This window comes from Chiloscyllium punctatum, chromosome 17, assembly GCF_047496795.1.
Source record: "Chiloscyllium punctatum isolate Juve2018m chromosome 17, sChiPun1.3, whole genome shotgun sequence".
In the NCBI taxonomy this organism is placed as follows: Eukaryota; Metazoa; Chordata; class Chondrichthyes; order Orectolobiformes; family Hemiscylliidae; genus Chiloscyllium; species Chiloscyllium punctatum.
In genome coordinates, this window is record NC_092755.1 from 58545990 (window position 1) to 58565301 (window position 19312).

Consider the following 19312-nt stretch of genomic DNA (forward strand, 5'->3'; position numbering starts at 1 on the left):
TCCCTATAGCTCAAACTGTCCAATCCTGGCAACATCCTTGTAAATCTTTTCTGAACCCTTTCAAGTTTCACAACATCTTGCTCTCCTATTTCATTTTTAATAGTTTATATTCTTTCCTGTATCCCTAGTTCCGAAATGTGTCTCATCATGCTTTTATACATTGAGCGATATCTGCTGGCCCATCTATGTTTTCCAGTAAACTTTCATGATCCTCATAATACTCTGCCATTCCCCTCATTAGTGTGAGGGTAATCCCTTCTTCTTAGTTTGAGAAAATTAGATCTGGAGAATTCGTGGATGTTCCACATTAGTGGACTTTACCAACAGTCACAATGCTTCTCGTAAAGGTAGGACATCTAGTGGACTACAAAATCAGCAAACAAATCAATTTGCCTTCCCACTACTGGATATTTTGCATTTTCCATTGATGTTCTGGGATTCTGTCAATTTTCCATTGATATTCCATGTACATTTTGTTTAATTTTATTTCTAGTCAGCTTCGGAACATCAAATCAATGTCTGTGTGCAATTTATTATGAATTATCTGGTGTAATACTCCAATCTATATCGTCATCATAAGCAATACTGCATTGGTTCATCACATGAATAAAAGCTAGCTATGGGTGAGACGGTGGCTCAGTGGTTAGAACTTCTGCCTCACAGGATAGATTCCACCCTTTGGGCGACTGTCTCTGTGGAACTGGCACATTCTCCCCATTTCTACGTGGGTCCCCTCAGGTGCTCCGTTTCCTCCTCCAGTCCAAAGATATGCAGATTAGATGGATTGGCCATGCTACATTGCCCATAGTGTCCAAGGATGCGTAGGCTAGGTGTATTAGCCAGGGGAAATGCAGGGTCATAGATTAAGGGAGTGAGTGTGGGTGGGATGCAGTTCAGAGGATTGTTGTGGACTAAATGGGCCGAATGGCTTGTTTCCAAGCTATAGGACTTTTATGGTTCTATGTGACTATTTGGCAGAGTCAATTAGCCTATCAGCTATTTACAGCTGGATTTTGGTAGAACTAGCTCATCTCATTCAAGCTAATGCTTGTGGAAATAACAGTAAATTAAAGTAAAATTAAATATTTTTCTTTTCATATCATTATATAGAACCATTCCTTGTAAAATTGCCAAAGCTCATAGAATATTTTTAATGGGGAAAAATGTAAAATGTTCAAATATGTATGTATTTCAAAGTAACTACCACACAATCTGTAATCCATGTGCTGTTTAGGACATTAATTATAGCAGCTGTCAGGATCTGCTTTAAGCTGTGCTTCAGTTCTGTCACCTAGCATGCTTTCTTTAACCCTTTTCACACTTTCCTTTGTTGCCATTTGGAAGTATGACAGCAGCATTTTAGGCAACACATCATAATAGAAAAATGGTATTATGGGAGAGCTTTATTTGATTATTTTTAACTATCACAGAAATGTTTCAGCAAAACTTTCCTTCTGGATATTAAATGGGTTGAAGGACTGCTGTGGTTGCAGAGAATATATATGACCTGTAAAATAGTCAAACAGTCAGGGCAGGCAGGGACAAAGCAGAGTACAAGGTAGGATGATAAACTGCATTTATTTCAATACAAGAGACCTAACAGGGAAGGCAGATAAACTCAGGGCATGGGCCTACTTGTCACCTCTTCAAAGAATACCAACAGGTTTGTCAGGCATGACCTCCCCTTACTAAATCTATGTTGACTTGTTCTAATCAGACTCTGCTCTTCTAAGAATTTAGAAACCTCATCCTTAATGATGGATTCTAGAATTTTACCAACAACCGAGGTTAGGCTAATTGGCCTATAATTTTCCATCTTTTGTCTTGATCCTTTCTTGAACAATGGGGTTACAACCACGATCTTCCAATCATCCGGGACTTTCCGTGACTCTAGTGACTCTTGAAAGATCTCAACCAATGCCTCCGCTATTTCCTCAGCCACCTCTCTCAGAACTGTAGGATGTATCCCATCGGGGCCAGGAGATTTATCAATTTTAAGACTTTTTAGCTTTTCTAGCACTATCTCTTTTGTAATGACAACCATACTCAACTCAGCCTCCTGACTCCCTTTAATTGTTGGGATATTACTCATGTCTTCCACTGTGAAAACTGACGCAAAGTACTTGTTAAGTTCTCCTGCTATTTCCTTGTCTCCCATCACTAGGCTTCCAGCATCAGTTTGAAGTGGCCCAATGTCTACTTTTGTCTGTTGTTTGTTTCTTATGTATTGAAAGAAACTTTTACTATCATTTCTAATATTACTGGCTAGCCTACCTTCATATTTGATCCTCTCCTTTCTTATTACTCTCTTTGTTATCCTCTGTTTGTTTTTGTAGCCTTCCCAATCTTCTGATTTCCCACTGCTCTTGGCCACTTTATAGGATCTCTCTTTTTCTTTAATACATTTCCTGACTTCCTTTGTCAGCCATGGCTGTCTAATCCCTCCCTGGATAATCTTTCTTTTCTTGGGGATGAACCTCTGTACAGTGTCCTTAATTATACCCACAAACTCCTGCCATTTTTGCTCCACTGTCTTCCCTGCAAGCCTCTGCTTCCAGTCTATTTTTGTCAGTTCCTCTCTCATGCCCTCATAATTACCTTTATTTAACTGTAACACCATTACATCCGATTTTGCCTTCTCTCTTTCAAACTCCAGACTGAACTCTACCATATTATGATCGCTGCTTCCTAAGGGTTCCCTTACTTTAAGATCTTTTATAAAGTCTGGTTCATTGCAAAGCACTAGATCCAGAATAGCCTGCTCCCTTGTGGGCTCCATGACAAGCTGTTCCAAAAAGCCATCCTGTAAGCATTCCATTAATTCCCTTTCTTTGGATCCACTGGCAACATTATTTACCCAGTCCACCTGCATATTGAAGTCTCCCATGATCACTGTGACTTTGCCTTTCTGACATGCCTTCTCTCTTTCCCGGTACATGTTGCGTCCCTGGTCCTGACCACTGTTAGGAGGTCTGTACACAACTCTAATTATGGTTTTTTTGCCTTTGTGGTTCCTCAATTCCACCTACACAGACTCCACATCATCTGACACTGTCATTCAGTGACATAGATTTAATTTTGTTCTTAACTAACAAGGCAACCCCACCCCCTCTGCCGACCTCCCTGTCTTTTCGATAAGTTGAAAATCCTTGGAGGTTTAACTGCCAGTCCTGACCCCCCTGTAACCAAGTCTCTGTGATGCCTACCACATCATAATCATTCACTATGATCTGTGCCATTAGTTCATCTGCTTTGTTATGAATGCTACGAGCATTCAGGTAAAGCGCCTTAATGCTAACTTTCTTATCATTAGAGATATTGGAAGTCATATGATGTCCTAAGTTATCCTTGCTATTTTCTGCATTCCCAGTCTGCCTCAATTTTAAATCCGCCTGGACACATGCTATCCTGCTGGTTGTCTTTCCATTTAATGCCATACTCCCTGTCGCTTTCACTTTCCCTTCCCCCCAACTCAGAAGTTTAAAGTCCTACTGACCACCCTATTTATCCTCTTTGCTAGAACATTGGTACCTGATCGGTTCAGGTGGAGACCGTCCCAACAGTACAGATCCCCCCTGTTCCAAAACTGATGCCAATGCCCCATGAAGTGGAATCCCTCTTTCCCACACCAATCCCTTAGCCACGTGTTTACTTGCCTAATTTTCTTGTCCCTATGCCAATTGGCACGTGGCTCGGGCAGTAATCCGGAGATTATGACCCTTGAGGACCTGTGCTTCAATTTCCTGCCTAGTGCTTTGTAATCCCCAAACAGGTACTCCACCCTAGTCTTGCCTATGTTGCTAGTACCACCGTGGACCACAACAACTGGATCCTCCCCCTCCCGCTCCAATATCCTTTCAAGCCGGTCGGAGATGTCCTGCACCCTGGCACCAGCCAGGCAACACACCATGCGAGACTCCCGATCCAGCTTGCATAGGATACTATCTGTCCCCCTAATTATAGAATCCCCTATAACCACTATTTGTCTATTAACTCCCCCCTCTTGAATGGCCTTCTGCACCATGGTGCCTTGGTCAGTTGGCTCATCCTGTCCAGAGCCCTTTTCCTCATCCGAACAGAGAGCAAGAATCTCGTACCTGTTGGACAAGGTCAAGGGCTGAGGCTCCTCCACTTCTGAACTCAGGTTCCCCCTACCTGCCTCACTTACAGTCACACTCTGATGAGCCTGATCACTAGCTGAATGTGAATTACTTAATCTCCCAGGTGTGACTGCCTCCTGAAACAAAGCATCCAGGTAACTCTCCCCCTCCCGGATGTGCCGCAGTGTTTGAAGCTCAGATTCCAGATCATCAACTCTGATCCGGAGTTCTTCCAGCAACCAACACTTGCTGCAGATGTGGTCACTGCCATTCACAATGGGAACAGCCAGCTCCCACATCATACAGCTACAGCACATCACCTGCCCAGCCGTCTCTGCTTAGTTAATTAATTACTTAGTTACTTTATACAAGTTTGAGTTAGAATACTTTCTGATACCTCTCTGCTATAGTCTTTCCCTAAAAAAGAATTAATATATATACACACACAAAAACAAAGTAAATATCTTGGAATACAGGGAGAACTACCCATTTGCTTACAGAACTGGCTCAAAGGTAGAAGACAGAGGGTGGTGGTGGAGGGTTGTTTTTCAGACTGGAGGCCTGTGACAAGTGGAGTGCTACAAGGGTTGGTGCTGGGTCCACTACCTTTCATCATATATATATAAATGATTTGCATATGAACATAGGAGGTATAGTTAAGTTTGCAGATGACACCAAAATTGGAGGTGTATTGGACAGCAAAGAAGGTTACCTCAGATTAGACCAGAATCTTGACCAGATGGGCCAATGGCTGAGAAGTGGCAGATGGGGTTTAATTCAGATAAATGCGAGGTGCTACATTTTGGGAAAGCAAATCAGAGCAGGACTTATACACTTAATGGTAAGTTCCTCAGGAGTGTTGCTGAACAAAAAGACCTTGGAGTGCAGGTTCATAGCTCCTTGAAAGTGGAGTCACAGGTAGATAGGATAGTGAAGAAGGTGTTTGATATGCTTTCCTTTATTGGTCAGAATATTGAGTACAGGAGTTGGGAGGTCATGTTGCGGCTGTACAGGGCATTGGTTAGGTCACCTTTGGAATATTGCATGCAATTCAGGTCTCCTTCCTATTGGAAGGATGTTGTGAAACTTGAAAGTGTTCAGAAAAGATTTACAAGGATGTTGCCAGGGTTGGACAGTTTGAGCTATAGAGTTTGAATAGGCTAGGGCTGTTTTCTCTGGAGTGTTGGAGGCTAAGGGGTGACCTTATAGAGGTTTATATAATCATGAGGGGCAATTAGGATAAATAGGCAAAGTCTTTTCCCTGGGGTGGGAGAGTCCAGAACTAGAGGGCATAGGTTTAGGGTGAGAGGGGAAAGGTATAAAAGAGACCTAAGGGGCAACTTTCTCACGTAGAGGGTGTTACGTGTATGGAATGAGCTGCCAGAGGAAATGGTGGAGGCTGGTACAATTGCAACATTTAAAAGGCATCTGGATGGGTATATGAATAGGAAGGGTTTGGAGGGATATGGGCCTGGTGCTGGCAGGTGAGAGTAGATTGGATTGGGATATCTGGTCGGCATGGACGGGTTGGACCGAAGGGTCTGTTTCCGCACTGTACATCTCTATGACTATGATAGTTTTTTCTAATTTTGTGGTTTTCCACGTTGCACAGTGAGTGCCAATGACATTACTTAGTTTAGTAAAGTGCTTTTGAATGTCCTAAAGTTATGAAAGACGCTACATGAATAAAGTTTTCATTCCCATTTGTGATAAATCCCATTTGTTAATTGCTGCTTTTATGCATTAGATTCAAAGTGTGAGTCCTGTTGTGATATTGCAGCATTAATTATGTGTTGTCAGATAAAGAAAATGGGAGAACTTGGGCTCATGGCAATGGATGTACCTGAGAAGTATGGTGGAGCAGGATTGGATTATCTGGCATACGCCATTGCTATGGAGGAAATAAGCCGGGGCTGTGCTTCCACGGGCGTCATCATGAGTGTAAATAATGTAAGTCCATTATATATATGTATTCCATTTTCACTGAATGATTCTTGTCAAGCAAACTAATTCCTTAGTATCTTTTCAGGGCCATATTTGTCATTCTAGTCTTTTAATCTTTCAGGATATGAATACTGATTAATCAGACTGAGTGCAATGTTAATTTTCCCACTTCATCCAGAACGACATTATATAACCTAACATTTTTTGAGATGTTCAGTTACACCAGTCCTAATTTAATAGTACTGATGCATTTGATATTTAAAGTGCTTTTGTATCTTGAAAATGATTATTGTTCATTTTACATTTTTTGTGCAATGATATTTTAATGAGGATGATGCACAAGTAAAATGTAATGACTCAGAGCTGTGTAACTTTATTCTGCACCTAGAAACAGTTGTTGTGAGACATTTAATGGCTCCAAGTAATCTCTCTAGTTTTCTCTTAAATGCATTGATGTATTGTATTGTTGACATATGATTAAATATTTATAAAAGCTGCATTTCATGTCCCATTCTTCATAGATGAACCTAGGTGATGAGGGCTAGTAGGCTGTTCATCAGAACTTCACACCAGAGCCAGATCTTGGTAATCAGGAATAGCTGCAGATCACACAGACTACAGTGGTTCACGAAGGTGACTAACTATCGCAAGGGCATCTAGCTATGGACAGTAGATGCTAGTCTTGCTAACAATGCCAATATCCCCAGAGTGAATTAAAAACCTTTATTTGTGTTGCTCCCTTATACTTTTCCTGCTGCATAGCCAGAAGTTCTAAGTCAACACAGATTCATGTTTGAACCTTAGGATATAGATATTGGTGTGCCTAGGCTTTTGAACTTGAGGGTTGTGATTTGCAATCTGCCTACACCAGTCCAAATAGAGTCATAGAGATGTACCGCATGGAAACAGAGCCTTCGGTCCAACCCGTTCCAGTGCCTCCACATCCTTCCTATAGTATGGCGACCAAAACTGCACACAGTACTCCAGATGCGGCCGCACCACAGTCTTATACAACTGCAACATGACCTCAGGACTCCGGAACTCAATTCCTCTACCAATAAAAGCCAGTACGCCATATGCCGCCTTCACCACACTATTTACCTGGGTGGCAACTTTCAGAGATCTGTGTACATGGACACCAAGATCCCTCTGCTCATCCACACTACCAAGTATCCGACCATTAGCCCAGTACCCCATCTTTTTGTTATTCATACCAAAGTGAATCACCTCACACTTACCCACATTGAACTTCATTTGCCACCTTTCTGCCCACTCTGCAGCTTATCTATATCCCGCTGTAACCTGACACATCCTTCCTCACTGTCAACAACTCCATCGACTTTCGTATCATCTGCAAACTTGCTCACCCAACCTTCTAGCCCCTCCTCCAGGTCATTTATAAAAATAACAAACAGCAATGGTCCCAAAACAGATCCTTGCGGAACACCGCTAGTAACTGCACTCCAAGATGAACCTTTACCATCAACTACTACCCTCTGTCTTCTTCCAGCCAGCCAATTCCTAATCCAAACCTCCAACTCACCCTCAATGCCATACCTCCGTATTTTTTGCAGTAGCCTACCATGGGGAACCTTATCAAACGCCTTACTAAAATCCATATACACCACATCTACCGCTTTACCCTCGTTCACCTCCTTAGTCACCTTCTCAAAGAATTCAATAAGGTTTGTGAGGCACGACCTGCCCTTCACAAAACCATGCTGACTATCCTTGAGCACATTATTCCTATCCCTTACAATTCTCTCCAAGACTTTGCCCACAACAGAAGTGAGACTCACCGGCCTATAGTTACCAGGGTTATCCCTACTCCCCTTCTTGAAAAAGGGAACCACATTTGCTATCCTCCAGCCTTCTGGCAGTATTCCTGTAGACAACGAGGACATAAAAATCAAGGCCAATGGCTCTGCAATCTCCTCCCTTGCTTCCCAGAGAATCCTAGGATAAATGCCATCAGGCCCAGGGGACTTATCTATTTTCACCCTTTCCAGAATTTCCAACACCTCTTCCCTACATACCTCAAAGCCGTCCATTCCAATTAATTGTGACTCAGTATTCACATCGGTCTCCTAGGTAAGGGGACCAAAACAACACATAACATTCCAGATGTGGCCTCACCAATGACCTGAATAATTGCAGCAAGACATTCCTGTTCCTGTATTCAAACCCTCTTACTCTGAGGGCCTTCTTCACTGCCTGCTGCACCTGCATGTTTATTTTCAGCAATTGGAGCATGAGGACACCCAGGTCTTGTTGAACATTTCCCTCTCTCAATTTACAGCCATTCAAATCATAATCTGCCTTCTATTTTTACTGCTAAAGTGGATAATCTCCTATTTTTCCCCATTATACTGCATCTGCCATACATTTGCCTGATCACTCAATCTGCACAAGTCACATTGCAACCTCTCTGCATCCTCCTCATAGCTCATGCTTCCACCTAGCTTGAAGTCATATGCAAATTTTGAGGTATTACATTTAGTTCATCTAAATAGTTATATATAGTGAATATTTGGGGTCCTAGTACCACTCCCCACAGTACCCCACTATTAAATTCCAAGATGGTGGCAGAGTAGGACTTCTCAGCCAGACCTGATCTGCTCAATACATTTCTTTTTATTTCTCTCTTAAGTGTTTTTTTTCCCTCTTCTCGTAAATGCTCTGCACTTCTGGCCTCAGTGTGGATGTGGACTCTCCGTCTCAACGAGAACCCAGCACAGTCATCTCCCGGCCTAGCTTGATGGTGTCCCAGTCCGGCATGATGGTCTCTTGGCCCGGCGTGGCCCTCTCTCGGCCCGACGTGGCCGTCTTTTTGCCCGGTGTGGCTGTCTCTCAACCCGCCGTGGCCATCTCTCAGCCCGGTGTGGCCGTCTCTCGGCCCGACGTGGCCGTCTCTTTGCCCGGTGTGGCTGTCTCTCAACCCAGCGTGGCTGTCTCTCGGCCTGGCGTGGCCATCTCTCAGCCCGGTGTGGCCGTCTCTCGGCCCGACGTGGCTATTTTCCAGCCTGGCAAGGCGGTCTCTTGGCCTGGTGTGGCTATCTCCCGGCCTAGTCTGACAGGTTTTTTTTCACCTCCTTTCTGAAAGTCTTAAGGCATGTCTCTTCAATGTTCTTTATCCCATTTCTATTATTTTTTACAATCCATCTTGACTTTTTCAATGACTTATGCACATATAGACCCTGGTCCCTGCTCTTGTAACCACTTTAGAAGTGTTTTGTTTTACTTCAGTTTTCTGAATTGAATTTAATCTGCCTTTTTCCCTCCATTCTACCAACCCGTTAATTTTATTTTGAATATGAGTCTCCTTAAAGTTCACAAAGCTTCCAAGCTTTGTATCATCTGCAAGTTTTGAAATTGTGCACTGTACACCAAGGTCTAGGTCATTAATATTGTTGTGGACCAGACCAGACTCCCTCAAAATATTTTAAGAAGGTGGCCTAGACTCTAACTCCTTCTTACTTTAAAGGTAGTTGTAAAGTGCTGTGTTCCCAATGCAGCTGATCAAACTACTTGAAGTTAAGCAAAACACAATTTATTTAAACACTATAGTTAAAATACAAACAAAAGGAAGAGGAATTTAGAATAATTTAACTAAGGGAAAAAATGGCAGAGTAATAGATACAGCAACTATTACTAATTAACTGTTCAAATTTAGTAACATCCCGTAAACACAACCCTTTCTGACACAGATTCTCACATGCAGTTCTCCAGTCCAGGAGGAAAATTCAGAGAAAGTAGCAGCTAGGAGACATTCACTGAAGCTTCCAACTCCTTTGAGACCCCAAAGGCTTCTGCTTAAAACAAACCTAAAAACTAAAAAAAACTAGAAAGCCTAGTCTGAAGGAGCTGGTCACACCCAGGCTGCTTCTATTGTTCCAACTTTTAAAGTTGTTTACTTTACTGGGCTTGTATACCCTTGAGTTTAGAAGACTGAGAGGGGATCTGATTGAGACATATAAGATTATGAAAGGATTGGACACTCTGGCAGCAGGAAACATGTTTCCGCTGATGGGTGAGTGCCGAACCAGAGGACACAGCTTAAAAATACGGGGTAGACCATTTAGGACAGAGATGAGGAGAAACTTCTTCACCCAGAGAGTGGTGGCTGTGTGGAATGCTCTGCCCCAGAGGGCAGTGGAGGCCCAGTCTCTGGATTCATTTAAGAAAGAGTTGGATACAGCTCTCAAAGATAGTGGAATCAAGGGTTATGGAGATAAGGCAGGAAGAGGATACTGATTAGGAATGATCAGCCATGATCATATTGAATGGCGGTGCAGGCTTGAAGGGCTGAATGGCCTACTCCTGCACCTATTGTCTATTGTCTATTCTTAGAGGTCAGCTCTCCATCTCTGCCATATAACCTCCCTTAAAAAAAACCAGGCCAATCTTGAAGTGACAATATGTATCAGGAAAGGTAGGGGTTCTAATATTAACCTTAGAGGAAATTGCACTTCCTCTAACCTGAGAAACATCTGATGAGCATCTCTCTGTTTCCTATCAGTCAGTGAATTCCATTTTCTTGTTGCTCTTGCCTTTTTATTTCCTAAACTGTAACTATCCGTTCTTTTATGTGGCTGCATATATCCTTGTGACCATTAATTTTTAAACGAGTTATTGTGTCTCTCAGCTTCCCAACCATAAAAGGTTAAACTAACTGGCCGGTAGTTGTTGAGAAAAACTTTAAATTCTTTTTAGAACAATAACCAGTCCGCTGACACCACCCCTTGAATCTGAGGAAAAATTGCAAAGTGATGGTCAGCGCCTCTGCAATTTGTCTTCTTAGTTCTTGTAGTATCCTTAGATGCATCTCACCTGGTCCGGATGCCTTGTCCACTTTAAGTATACAAAGCATATCCAATGCAACTTCCTTTTCAATTTTAACCCTGTCTGAATTACCTTCTTTCTCACAAGGGGTTTGAGTATATTTTCTTTCTTGATCAAGACAGATGCAAAGTATTCTTTTAATACCTCTGAAAAGAGGGTAGCACAGTGGCACAGTGGTTAGCACTGCTGCCTCACTGTGCCTGAGACCTGTGTTCAATTCCCACCTCAGGCGACTGACTGTGTGGAGTTTGCACATTCTCCCCGTGTCTGCATGGGTTTCCTCCGGGTGCTCCGGTTTCCTCCCACAGTCCAAAGATGTGCAGGTCAGGTGAATTGGCCATGCTAAAATTTCCCGTAGTGTTAGGTAAGGAGTAAATGTAGGGTATGGGTGGGTTGCGCATCAGCGGGTCGGTGTGGACTTGTTGGGCCGAAGGGCCTGTTTCCACACTGTAATGTAATCTAAAAAAAAACCTTTGCCTCCACGTATAAAACCTTGGCCCTATTCCTTTTAATATTTAGACGCCTGCAAAGGACTTTGGGTTTGTTTTTACGTTAGATGCCTGCCTCTTTTTATACTCCTTCTTTGCCTTTCTTATTTGTTTTTTTTCACCTCCCATATATATTAACCTTGCTTCTCAGTTATATTTTTCACCTGACAATTGTCATAAGGACTCTTTTTCTTCTTTATCGAAATTTCTATTTCTTTTGTCAGCCAAGGAGCTCTGCCTTTGTTATTCCTACCTTTCCATCTCAAGGGAATATATCTTGACTGAGCCTGAAATACCACTTAGAGACAGAGAGTCTTGGAGATATACAACATGGAAACATATCTTTCAGTCCAACTCGTCCATGCCAACCAGATATCCTAACCTGATCTGGTCCACTTTTCCAGCACTTGGCCCATATCCCTCTAAATCCTTCCTATTCACGTACCCATCCAGATGCCTTTTAAATGTTTTAATTGTACCAGCCTCCACCAATTCCTCTGGCAGCTCATTCCATACACCCACCACCCTCTGCGTGAAAAGGTTGCCTCTTCAGTCCCTTTTAAATTTTCCCCCTCTCACCCTAAATCTATGCCCTCTAGTTCTGGACTTCCACCACCCAAGGAAAATTACCTTGTCTATTTACACAATCCATGCCCCTCATGATTTGAGAAACCTTGATAAGCTCACCCCTCAGCCTCTGACGCTCCAGGGAAAACAGCCCCAGCCTATTCAGCCCCCCCCCACAAAGCTCAAATCCTCCAACCCTGGCAACATCCATGTAAATCTTTTCTAAACCCTTTCAAGTTTCACAACATCCTTCTAATAGAAGGGAGACCAGAATTGTACACAATATTGCAAAAGTGGCCTAAGCAATGTCCTGTACAGCTGTAACGTGACCTCCCAACTCCTGTACCCTTCGTTGAAGGTATCTCTTGTTCAGCTACTGTTTTCTCTGTCAACCTTTAACTGTAATTTATTTGGCACAGATCAGTTTACCATTGAATTTGTCTTCGCGTCAGTTAATTATTTAACAGACTGCTGAAGAAGATTTTCCTGAACAACCTTTTGCCCCTTTTAGACCAGTATTAGCAGTTGCTACTTTTGGTTAGTTAAATTTCCCTACTATAACCATCCTATAATTTTTGCACCTGTCTCTAATTTACTTTCAGATTTGTCTCTCTTAATTTTTCCCATTAGCTGGTGGGCTATAGCATACACTGAGCAATAGAATGGCATCGTATTTTGTTCCTTAGCTCTAGTCAAATAGATTCTATCATTGACCCTCTGCGATACCCTATTTCTCCAGCACTAATAGTTCCCTCTCTAATACCACCACCCTCCCTTTTTTTCCTTTCCTTGCCTTCCTGCCCCCCATATCCAGAAATATTGTCACCCAGTGCTATCTTTCTTTTAGCAAGGTATCTGTTGTTGTTGTTATAACATCATATTTCCACCTGGTAATCTGTGACTGTAACTCACTATCTTATTTACTATACTCCATACATTCACTAGATGGACAGTAACCCTAATTTCGAATTTATTATTTTCTCCCTTAATCTGACTCCAACCATAAACTTACTGTTCTTTATTCTCGTACTGTCTACCTCTCCCAATATTCTGTTCATTGACCAAACTTTGTATCTGCTGTTGCATCAGTCTGTTTGACTGACTATCATACATGATAATGTCCCTTCAAGGTCTTTAGGCTCAAATACAGGAAAGCCATGCTTGTGTCATTCAGATTCAGTGATGTCATGCAGGAACAAGCATCGCCCAAAGAAACCTTTTGCTGGTGGCGCTGTGGTTTCAACCATGCCTTAAAAACTTCCTGATCTGTGTGGTCCAATACTATGCTAAATGGGCAATCATCCATAGGATCATCGTAAAAAACATTGACAGGTTACTTTGTTAATGAGAATTCATGTATTGTGAAAAATAACTTAGTTCATGTTGTAATAAAAAAGCATCCCTGTTAAATGGTATGTTTGCATACTATGAATGATTCATGGAATTGTTGACATCAGTCTTTGATGTATTCTTGATACTGTTGAAAAGCATTTTCATTTTGGCTCCCCCTGAGTGTACTGTGTCCGTGCCAATAACAAAGCCATAGAGAAGGAGCAGTTTGTATGTTGTTAACTTATTTAAGCTGGGAGACCAGGAGCCACAGTATGACAGAGCATGGCAAAGATCTTGCTGCAAGTTGTCTGAGTTCTACTTTGTTTGTAAGAGGGAAAAATAATTTAGGTCTGTGATCTCTATACTGAATGATCTTACTGTAACTACACATGTGGACATCAGAATTTGAATAGTTGTATTGAATATTTGGGCATATCATTAAAGCCTGTGGCATCTAAGGAAACAAATTCAAGCAAAGCGTAGAGGGTCATTTTTTTTAAGTTTAGTTTTCTCATTCCTATGAATATCACAGAATTAACCAATAGATCAACATGTGTCATTTGTAGCAGATTGGTATTCTGCCTTCATTGCTTCTGTGTTTAGACTTTCTCATGCTGTTATATTATTTGCCAAAAATTTAACAAACATTCACAGTTTTCTCTTCCTTTCCCAGTCGTTATATCTGGGTCCAATTTTGAAATTTGGTTCAGAAGAACAAAAGAACAATTGGATAACCCCATTCACAGATGGAAAGAAGATTGGCTGCTTCGGTTTGAGTGAACCAGGTAGGCCACCTTCTTTGATTGAATGCTAGTATATAGAGACTTGATACATTGAGGCTGTATGCTGGAAAATCATGGAACCTGAACTTTATGCTATGAGTTAGAAAAACCTTCAACATTATCAGTGGAAATTTTTTAAGGGATCTGCAGTTCTCATAATACCTTGTTCACTTTCACAAAATATTAATGTTCAGTATGCCATTGTGTTGTCCAGTAATCTGCATGTTTCTGAGCATAATGTTTTTGTTCTTGCACAATTCCACCATTTCCCACTAAGTAAGGATATTATACTGGCCAAGCAGGACATCTCTGAGCGTTCACCCTCTCATTCACCATAACTACTCAAAGAAATGGTGGCTGGTGTTCTGTAACATTTTGCTCACATATCATAGGGACGGCACGGTGGCTCAGTGGTTAGCACTGCTGCCTCACAGCACCAGGGACCTGGGTTCGATTCCAGCCTTGGGCGACTGTCTGTGTGGAGTTTGCACATTCTCCCTTTGTCTGTGTGAGTTTCCTCTGAGTGCTCTGGTTTCCTCTCACAACCCAAAGATGTGCAAGTCAGGTGAATTGGCCATGCTATTGTCCATAGTGTTAAGTGCATTAGTCAGGGGTAAATATAGGATAAGGGAATGGGTCTGGGTGGGTTACTGTTTGGAGGGTCAGTGTGAACCTTTTGGGCCGAATGGCCTATTTCCTTACTGTAGGGAATCTAATCTAATCTAATCACAATAATTTAAGATGCAGTTACAACGAGTCATTATGAAGCCTGCTCAGCTGTTAGATATTGTGAGGGGATTTGAATGTCAATGTCTGGATGTTATGCTTTAGTTGTACAGGGTGCTGGTGAACTGGGGTACTGTACATTGTATTGGCTGCCTTAGTTAAGGAAGGACATAAATGTGTTGGATACAATCCTGATAATGTTTGAAGTGGGTTGTCAGTTGGGGAAAGATTGGCCAGGCTAAGCTTGAATTTGTTGCATTTAGAAGAACTAGAGGTGACTAGATCCTGAGGGTTCCTGAAAGGGACGATGTGTAGTGCACATTTCCTCTTGTGGGAGAATCGAGAACTAGGCATCACTGTTTAACACGTCAGGAGTCATCCATTCAGAGTACAGAATGGGGGAATTTCTTTCTCTCCGAGTATATTTTTGGAACTCTCTCCCTGAAAAAGGTGGTGGAAGCCGAGTCCTTGAATTTTTTAAAGCGGAGGTAGATAGTTTCTTAAAAACCGAAAGAACTGCGGATACTGTAAAGCAGAAGCATAAACAAAAACAGAAGTTGTTCAAAAAGCTCAGCAGGTCTGGCAGCATCTGTGAAGAGAAATCAGAGTTAACGTTTTGGGTCTGTTGATCCTTCCACAGAACTGATGGCTGCAAGGAAGATGTTAGCTTATTTTCAGAAGATAGGGTAGGGGGAGGGTTTAAGAAGTAAGCAATAGGTGACGTGAGAGTCCTGATGAAGGATCCTGACCGAAACGTTGACTCTCCTGTTCCTCTGAGGCTGTTTGTCCTGCTGTGCTCTTCCCAGCTGAACATTTTATCAACTCTGATTTTCCAGCATCTGCACTCCTCACTATCTCCAAAGAGAGAGAAGCTGGACAGACAAAAGGGTGAATATAGACCTGGCTAGGAGGGTGAGTAGCTGTTCATGGAGAGTGTTAGTCTGCCATTACACATTACCTATTGTAAGCAACTATGTGATAGCAAGGCCTGGTGTGTGAGGTCAGGAGCTGGGACATGGGAGAGTTCAGGCCCTAAAATTATTGAACTCAATATTGAGTCCAGATGCTACAGGATCCCCAAGTGGAAAGGCATTGTTCTTCCGGCTGAGCTTCGCTGGAATACTGCAGCGAGCCTGAGATAGAGATGTTGGCCAGGGAACAGGGTGGTGTATTAAAGTGGCAGGCAACTGGAAGATCAGGGTCTTTTTTGCGGGCAGAATGTAGCTGTTCTGTGAAGTGGTCACCTAGTCTATGCTTTGTTTCCTCAATGTAGAGGAGACCACATTGTGAGCAGTGAATGCAGCAGACTAGATTGGGAGAAGTGCAGGTAAAGTACTGCTCCACCTGGAAGGTATGTTTGAGCCCTTGGATAGTTGAGGAGGGAGGGGGTAACTGGGCAGGTGTCCATATCTTTGTGATTCCTCTGATGCTTTACGCCAATTTCAGAATTTCCAGTTTGCAGGCTCCAGCTGCCTCCTCTTTATCATGGATGAGCAATCCCTTTCAAAGTCCATCCCCAGAGGGTGGTCTCAGGGCTCTCCGCTTCTTCCTGGAGCAACGGCCTGAACCATTCTCACCCACCGCTATCCTCCGCCGTATGGCCAAACTCATCCTCACCCTCAACAATTTCTCTTTTAGAGTCATAGAGTCATAAAGATGTACAGCACGGAAACAGACCCTTCAGTCCAACCCATCCATGCCTACCAGATATCCCAACCCATTGTAGCCCCACCTGCCAGAATTCGGCCCATATCCCTCCAAACCCTTTCTATTCATATACCCATCCAGAAGCCTTTTAATTGTGGTAATCATACTAGCCTCCACCATTTCCTCTGGCAGCTCATTATATACCTGTACCACTCTCTGTGTGAAAAAAGTTGCCCCTTAGGTCTCTGTTATATCTTTCCCCTCTTAACCTAAACCCTCTAGTTCTGAACTCCCCCACGCCAAGGAAGAGATTTTGTCAATTTATCCTCTTCATGCCCCTCTTGATTTTACAAACCTCTATAAGGTCACCCCTCAGCCTCCGACATTCCAGGGAAAACAGCCCCAGCCTATTCAACCTCTCCCTATAGCTCAAATCCTCCAACCCTAGCAACATCCTTGTAAATCTTTTCTGAACCCTTTCAAGTTTCACAACATCCTTCCGAAAGGAAGGAGACCAGAATTGCGTGTAATATTCCAACAGTGGCCTAACCAATGTCTTGTACAGCCACAACATGTCCTCCCAACTCCTGTACTCAATACTCTGACCAATAAAGGAAAGCATACCAAATGCCTTCTTCACTATCCTACTACCTGAGACCCTGCACATTAAGGTATTTTTGTTCAGCAACACTCCTCAGACCTCACCATTAAGTATATAAGTCCTGTTAGGATTTGCTTTCCCAAAAAGCAGCACCTCGCATTTATCCAAATTAAACTCCATCTGCCACTTCTCAGCCCATTGGCCCATCTGATCAAGATCCCGTTGTAATCTGAGGTAACTTTTTAACTGTTCTCATTTTCTTCAGGTCAGAGGAGTGACAATGGGTACTTGCATGGGCCCTAGTTACGCCTGTCTCTTCATCGGGTTCATGTAATATAGTCCTATTCTGGCCCCCACTCACAACTCTTTCTCTGATATATCATTAATACCATTGTTGCTGCTTCCCTCTCTTGTCTGGAATTGGAAAAGATAATCGATTTCGCTTCTAGTTTACAACCCGCCCTCACTTTCAACCTGGTCTATCTCTGATGCCTCCCTGCTCTTCTCGACATCTCTCTTTTCTTTTCTGGGGAAACCTCTAGCCCCTAATTTCCACTATAAACCCACAGCTACCTAAACTATACATCCTGGCACCCGGCTTCCTGTAAAGACTCTATTCTAGCTCCCAGTTCCACCATCTATGTCACATATGTTCTAATGAGGCCAGCTTCAACAAGGGAGACTCCAAAATGTTGTCTTCCTCAACTGAGAGTTCCCCAGAACCATTGTCGGCAGGGCTGTCAACCAGGTCTGATCTATCTCCCACATTTCAGCCCTCACCCTTTCTCTTCCTTCCTGCAACAGTCCTTACTTACCTCCCGTGTCCTTACTTACCATCCCATCAGCATCCACATCCAGAAGATCATCAGCCACCATTTCTGTCACATTCAGCAAGTTACCACACACATTCCCCTCCCCACCCTTTTCTCCTCTCCATTGGAATTGTTCCCTCCAAATACCCTGGTCCACTCATCCTTCACTCCCAGTATTCTCCCACAGCCCCATGGCACCTTTCCCACAACTGCCGAAGGCATAACACCTGCCCAGTTACCTCCTCCCTCCTCAGTATCCAATGGCCTAAACGTACCTTCCAGGTGAAGCCGCACTTTACCTGCATTTCCCACAATCTAGTCCACTGCATTCATTGCTAACAATATGGTCTCCTGTAGTTTGGAGAAACGGAAGGGTAGACTGGGTGATCGCTCCGTTGAACATCCACATTCTGCCTGCAAAAAAGACCCTGAGCTTACAGGTGGACATTTCGGAGGTGCCACCCTATTCCTTGGCCAATAGTCTCCATTAACAGCTATTCACCGCTACCCCGTCCCCCCCCAGTCAGATTGGTATCCACTCCTATGTCTGGCCAACTGTTCTTCTGTCTCTTTGGGCTCTAACCCCACCTATCATTTACTCCTTACTCTCTTCCCCCACCCTATCTTCTGCACAAAAGCTGATGTTTTCCCAGTTACTATCAGTAGTGAGAGAGGGTTTACTCTGATTTCTCTTCACAGATGCTACCGGATCTGCTGACCTTCTCCAGCAACTTCTTTTTTGAGATAGTTTCTTGTTAGGTAAGGGGAAGAAAAGTTATCAAGAGTAGGGGGAATGTTGGTTTGAGGCTTCTTTCAGATCAGATCCTGTTGAATGGTGGTACGGCCTTGACGGGCCGAACGGCCTGCTGCTCTCCTTGTTTATATGCTAAAGGCCATCAAACTGGAGTGGAAGAAAATCAGCGTTGATCCCTAAGAAAGAAAGGAAGAGGCAGATGTCACTGAATAGATAATTTTAGCATTAATCATGCAGGTAGAGCAATCACCAAGCTTGTGTAAATTATTGCAAATTTCAGATTATTGGGGATAAGCAACACAAGGATAGGTGGAGGGACAGGTAGTGTTGAGGAAGAAGATCGGCTGAGGAAGGACTTGGACAGGCTCGAAGAGTGGACAAAGAAGTGAGAGATGGAATACAATGTGGGAAAATATAAGCAGGAAGAGTAGAGGTGTTGACTGTTTTCTAAATGGGGAAAGGGTTTGGAGATCTGAAGCACAAAGGAAGTTAGGAATGCTAGGTCAGGATTCTCTGAAGGTTAACATACACGTTCAGTTGGCAGTTAGGAAGGCAAATGCATTCATTTCAAGAGTAGAATACAAGAGCAGAGATGTATTGCTGAGCCTGTATAAGGCTCTGGCCAGACTGTATTTGGAATATTGTAAGCAGTTTTGGGCCTTGTACCTAAAGATGGATGTGCTGGCCTTGGAGGTGTTTCAGAGAATGAAGGGCTTG

At 43.0% G+C, this 19312-nt stretch overlaps 1 protein-coding gene across 4 annotated transcripts in view; it reads left to right on the forward strand.

Moving 5' to 3' along the window:
• Positions 1-19312, forward strand: part of acads (acyl-CoA dehydrogenase short chain) — a 196175-nt gene that overhangs the window by 23352 nt on the left and 153511 nt on the right. For all 4 annotated transcript variants that reach the window (XM_072587254.1, XM_072587253.1, XM_072587255.1 and 1 more), the window contains exons 3-4: positions 5901-6050; positions 13947-14058. In XM_072587254.1, the coding sequence (XP_072443355.1) occupies positions 5901-6050; positions 13947-14058 (262 nt within the window). The remainder of the gene's footprint in view (positions 1-5900; positions 6051-13946; positions 14059-19312) is intronic.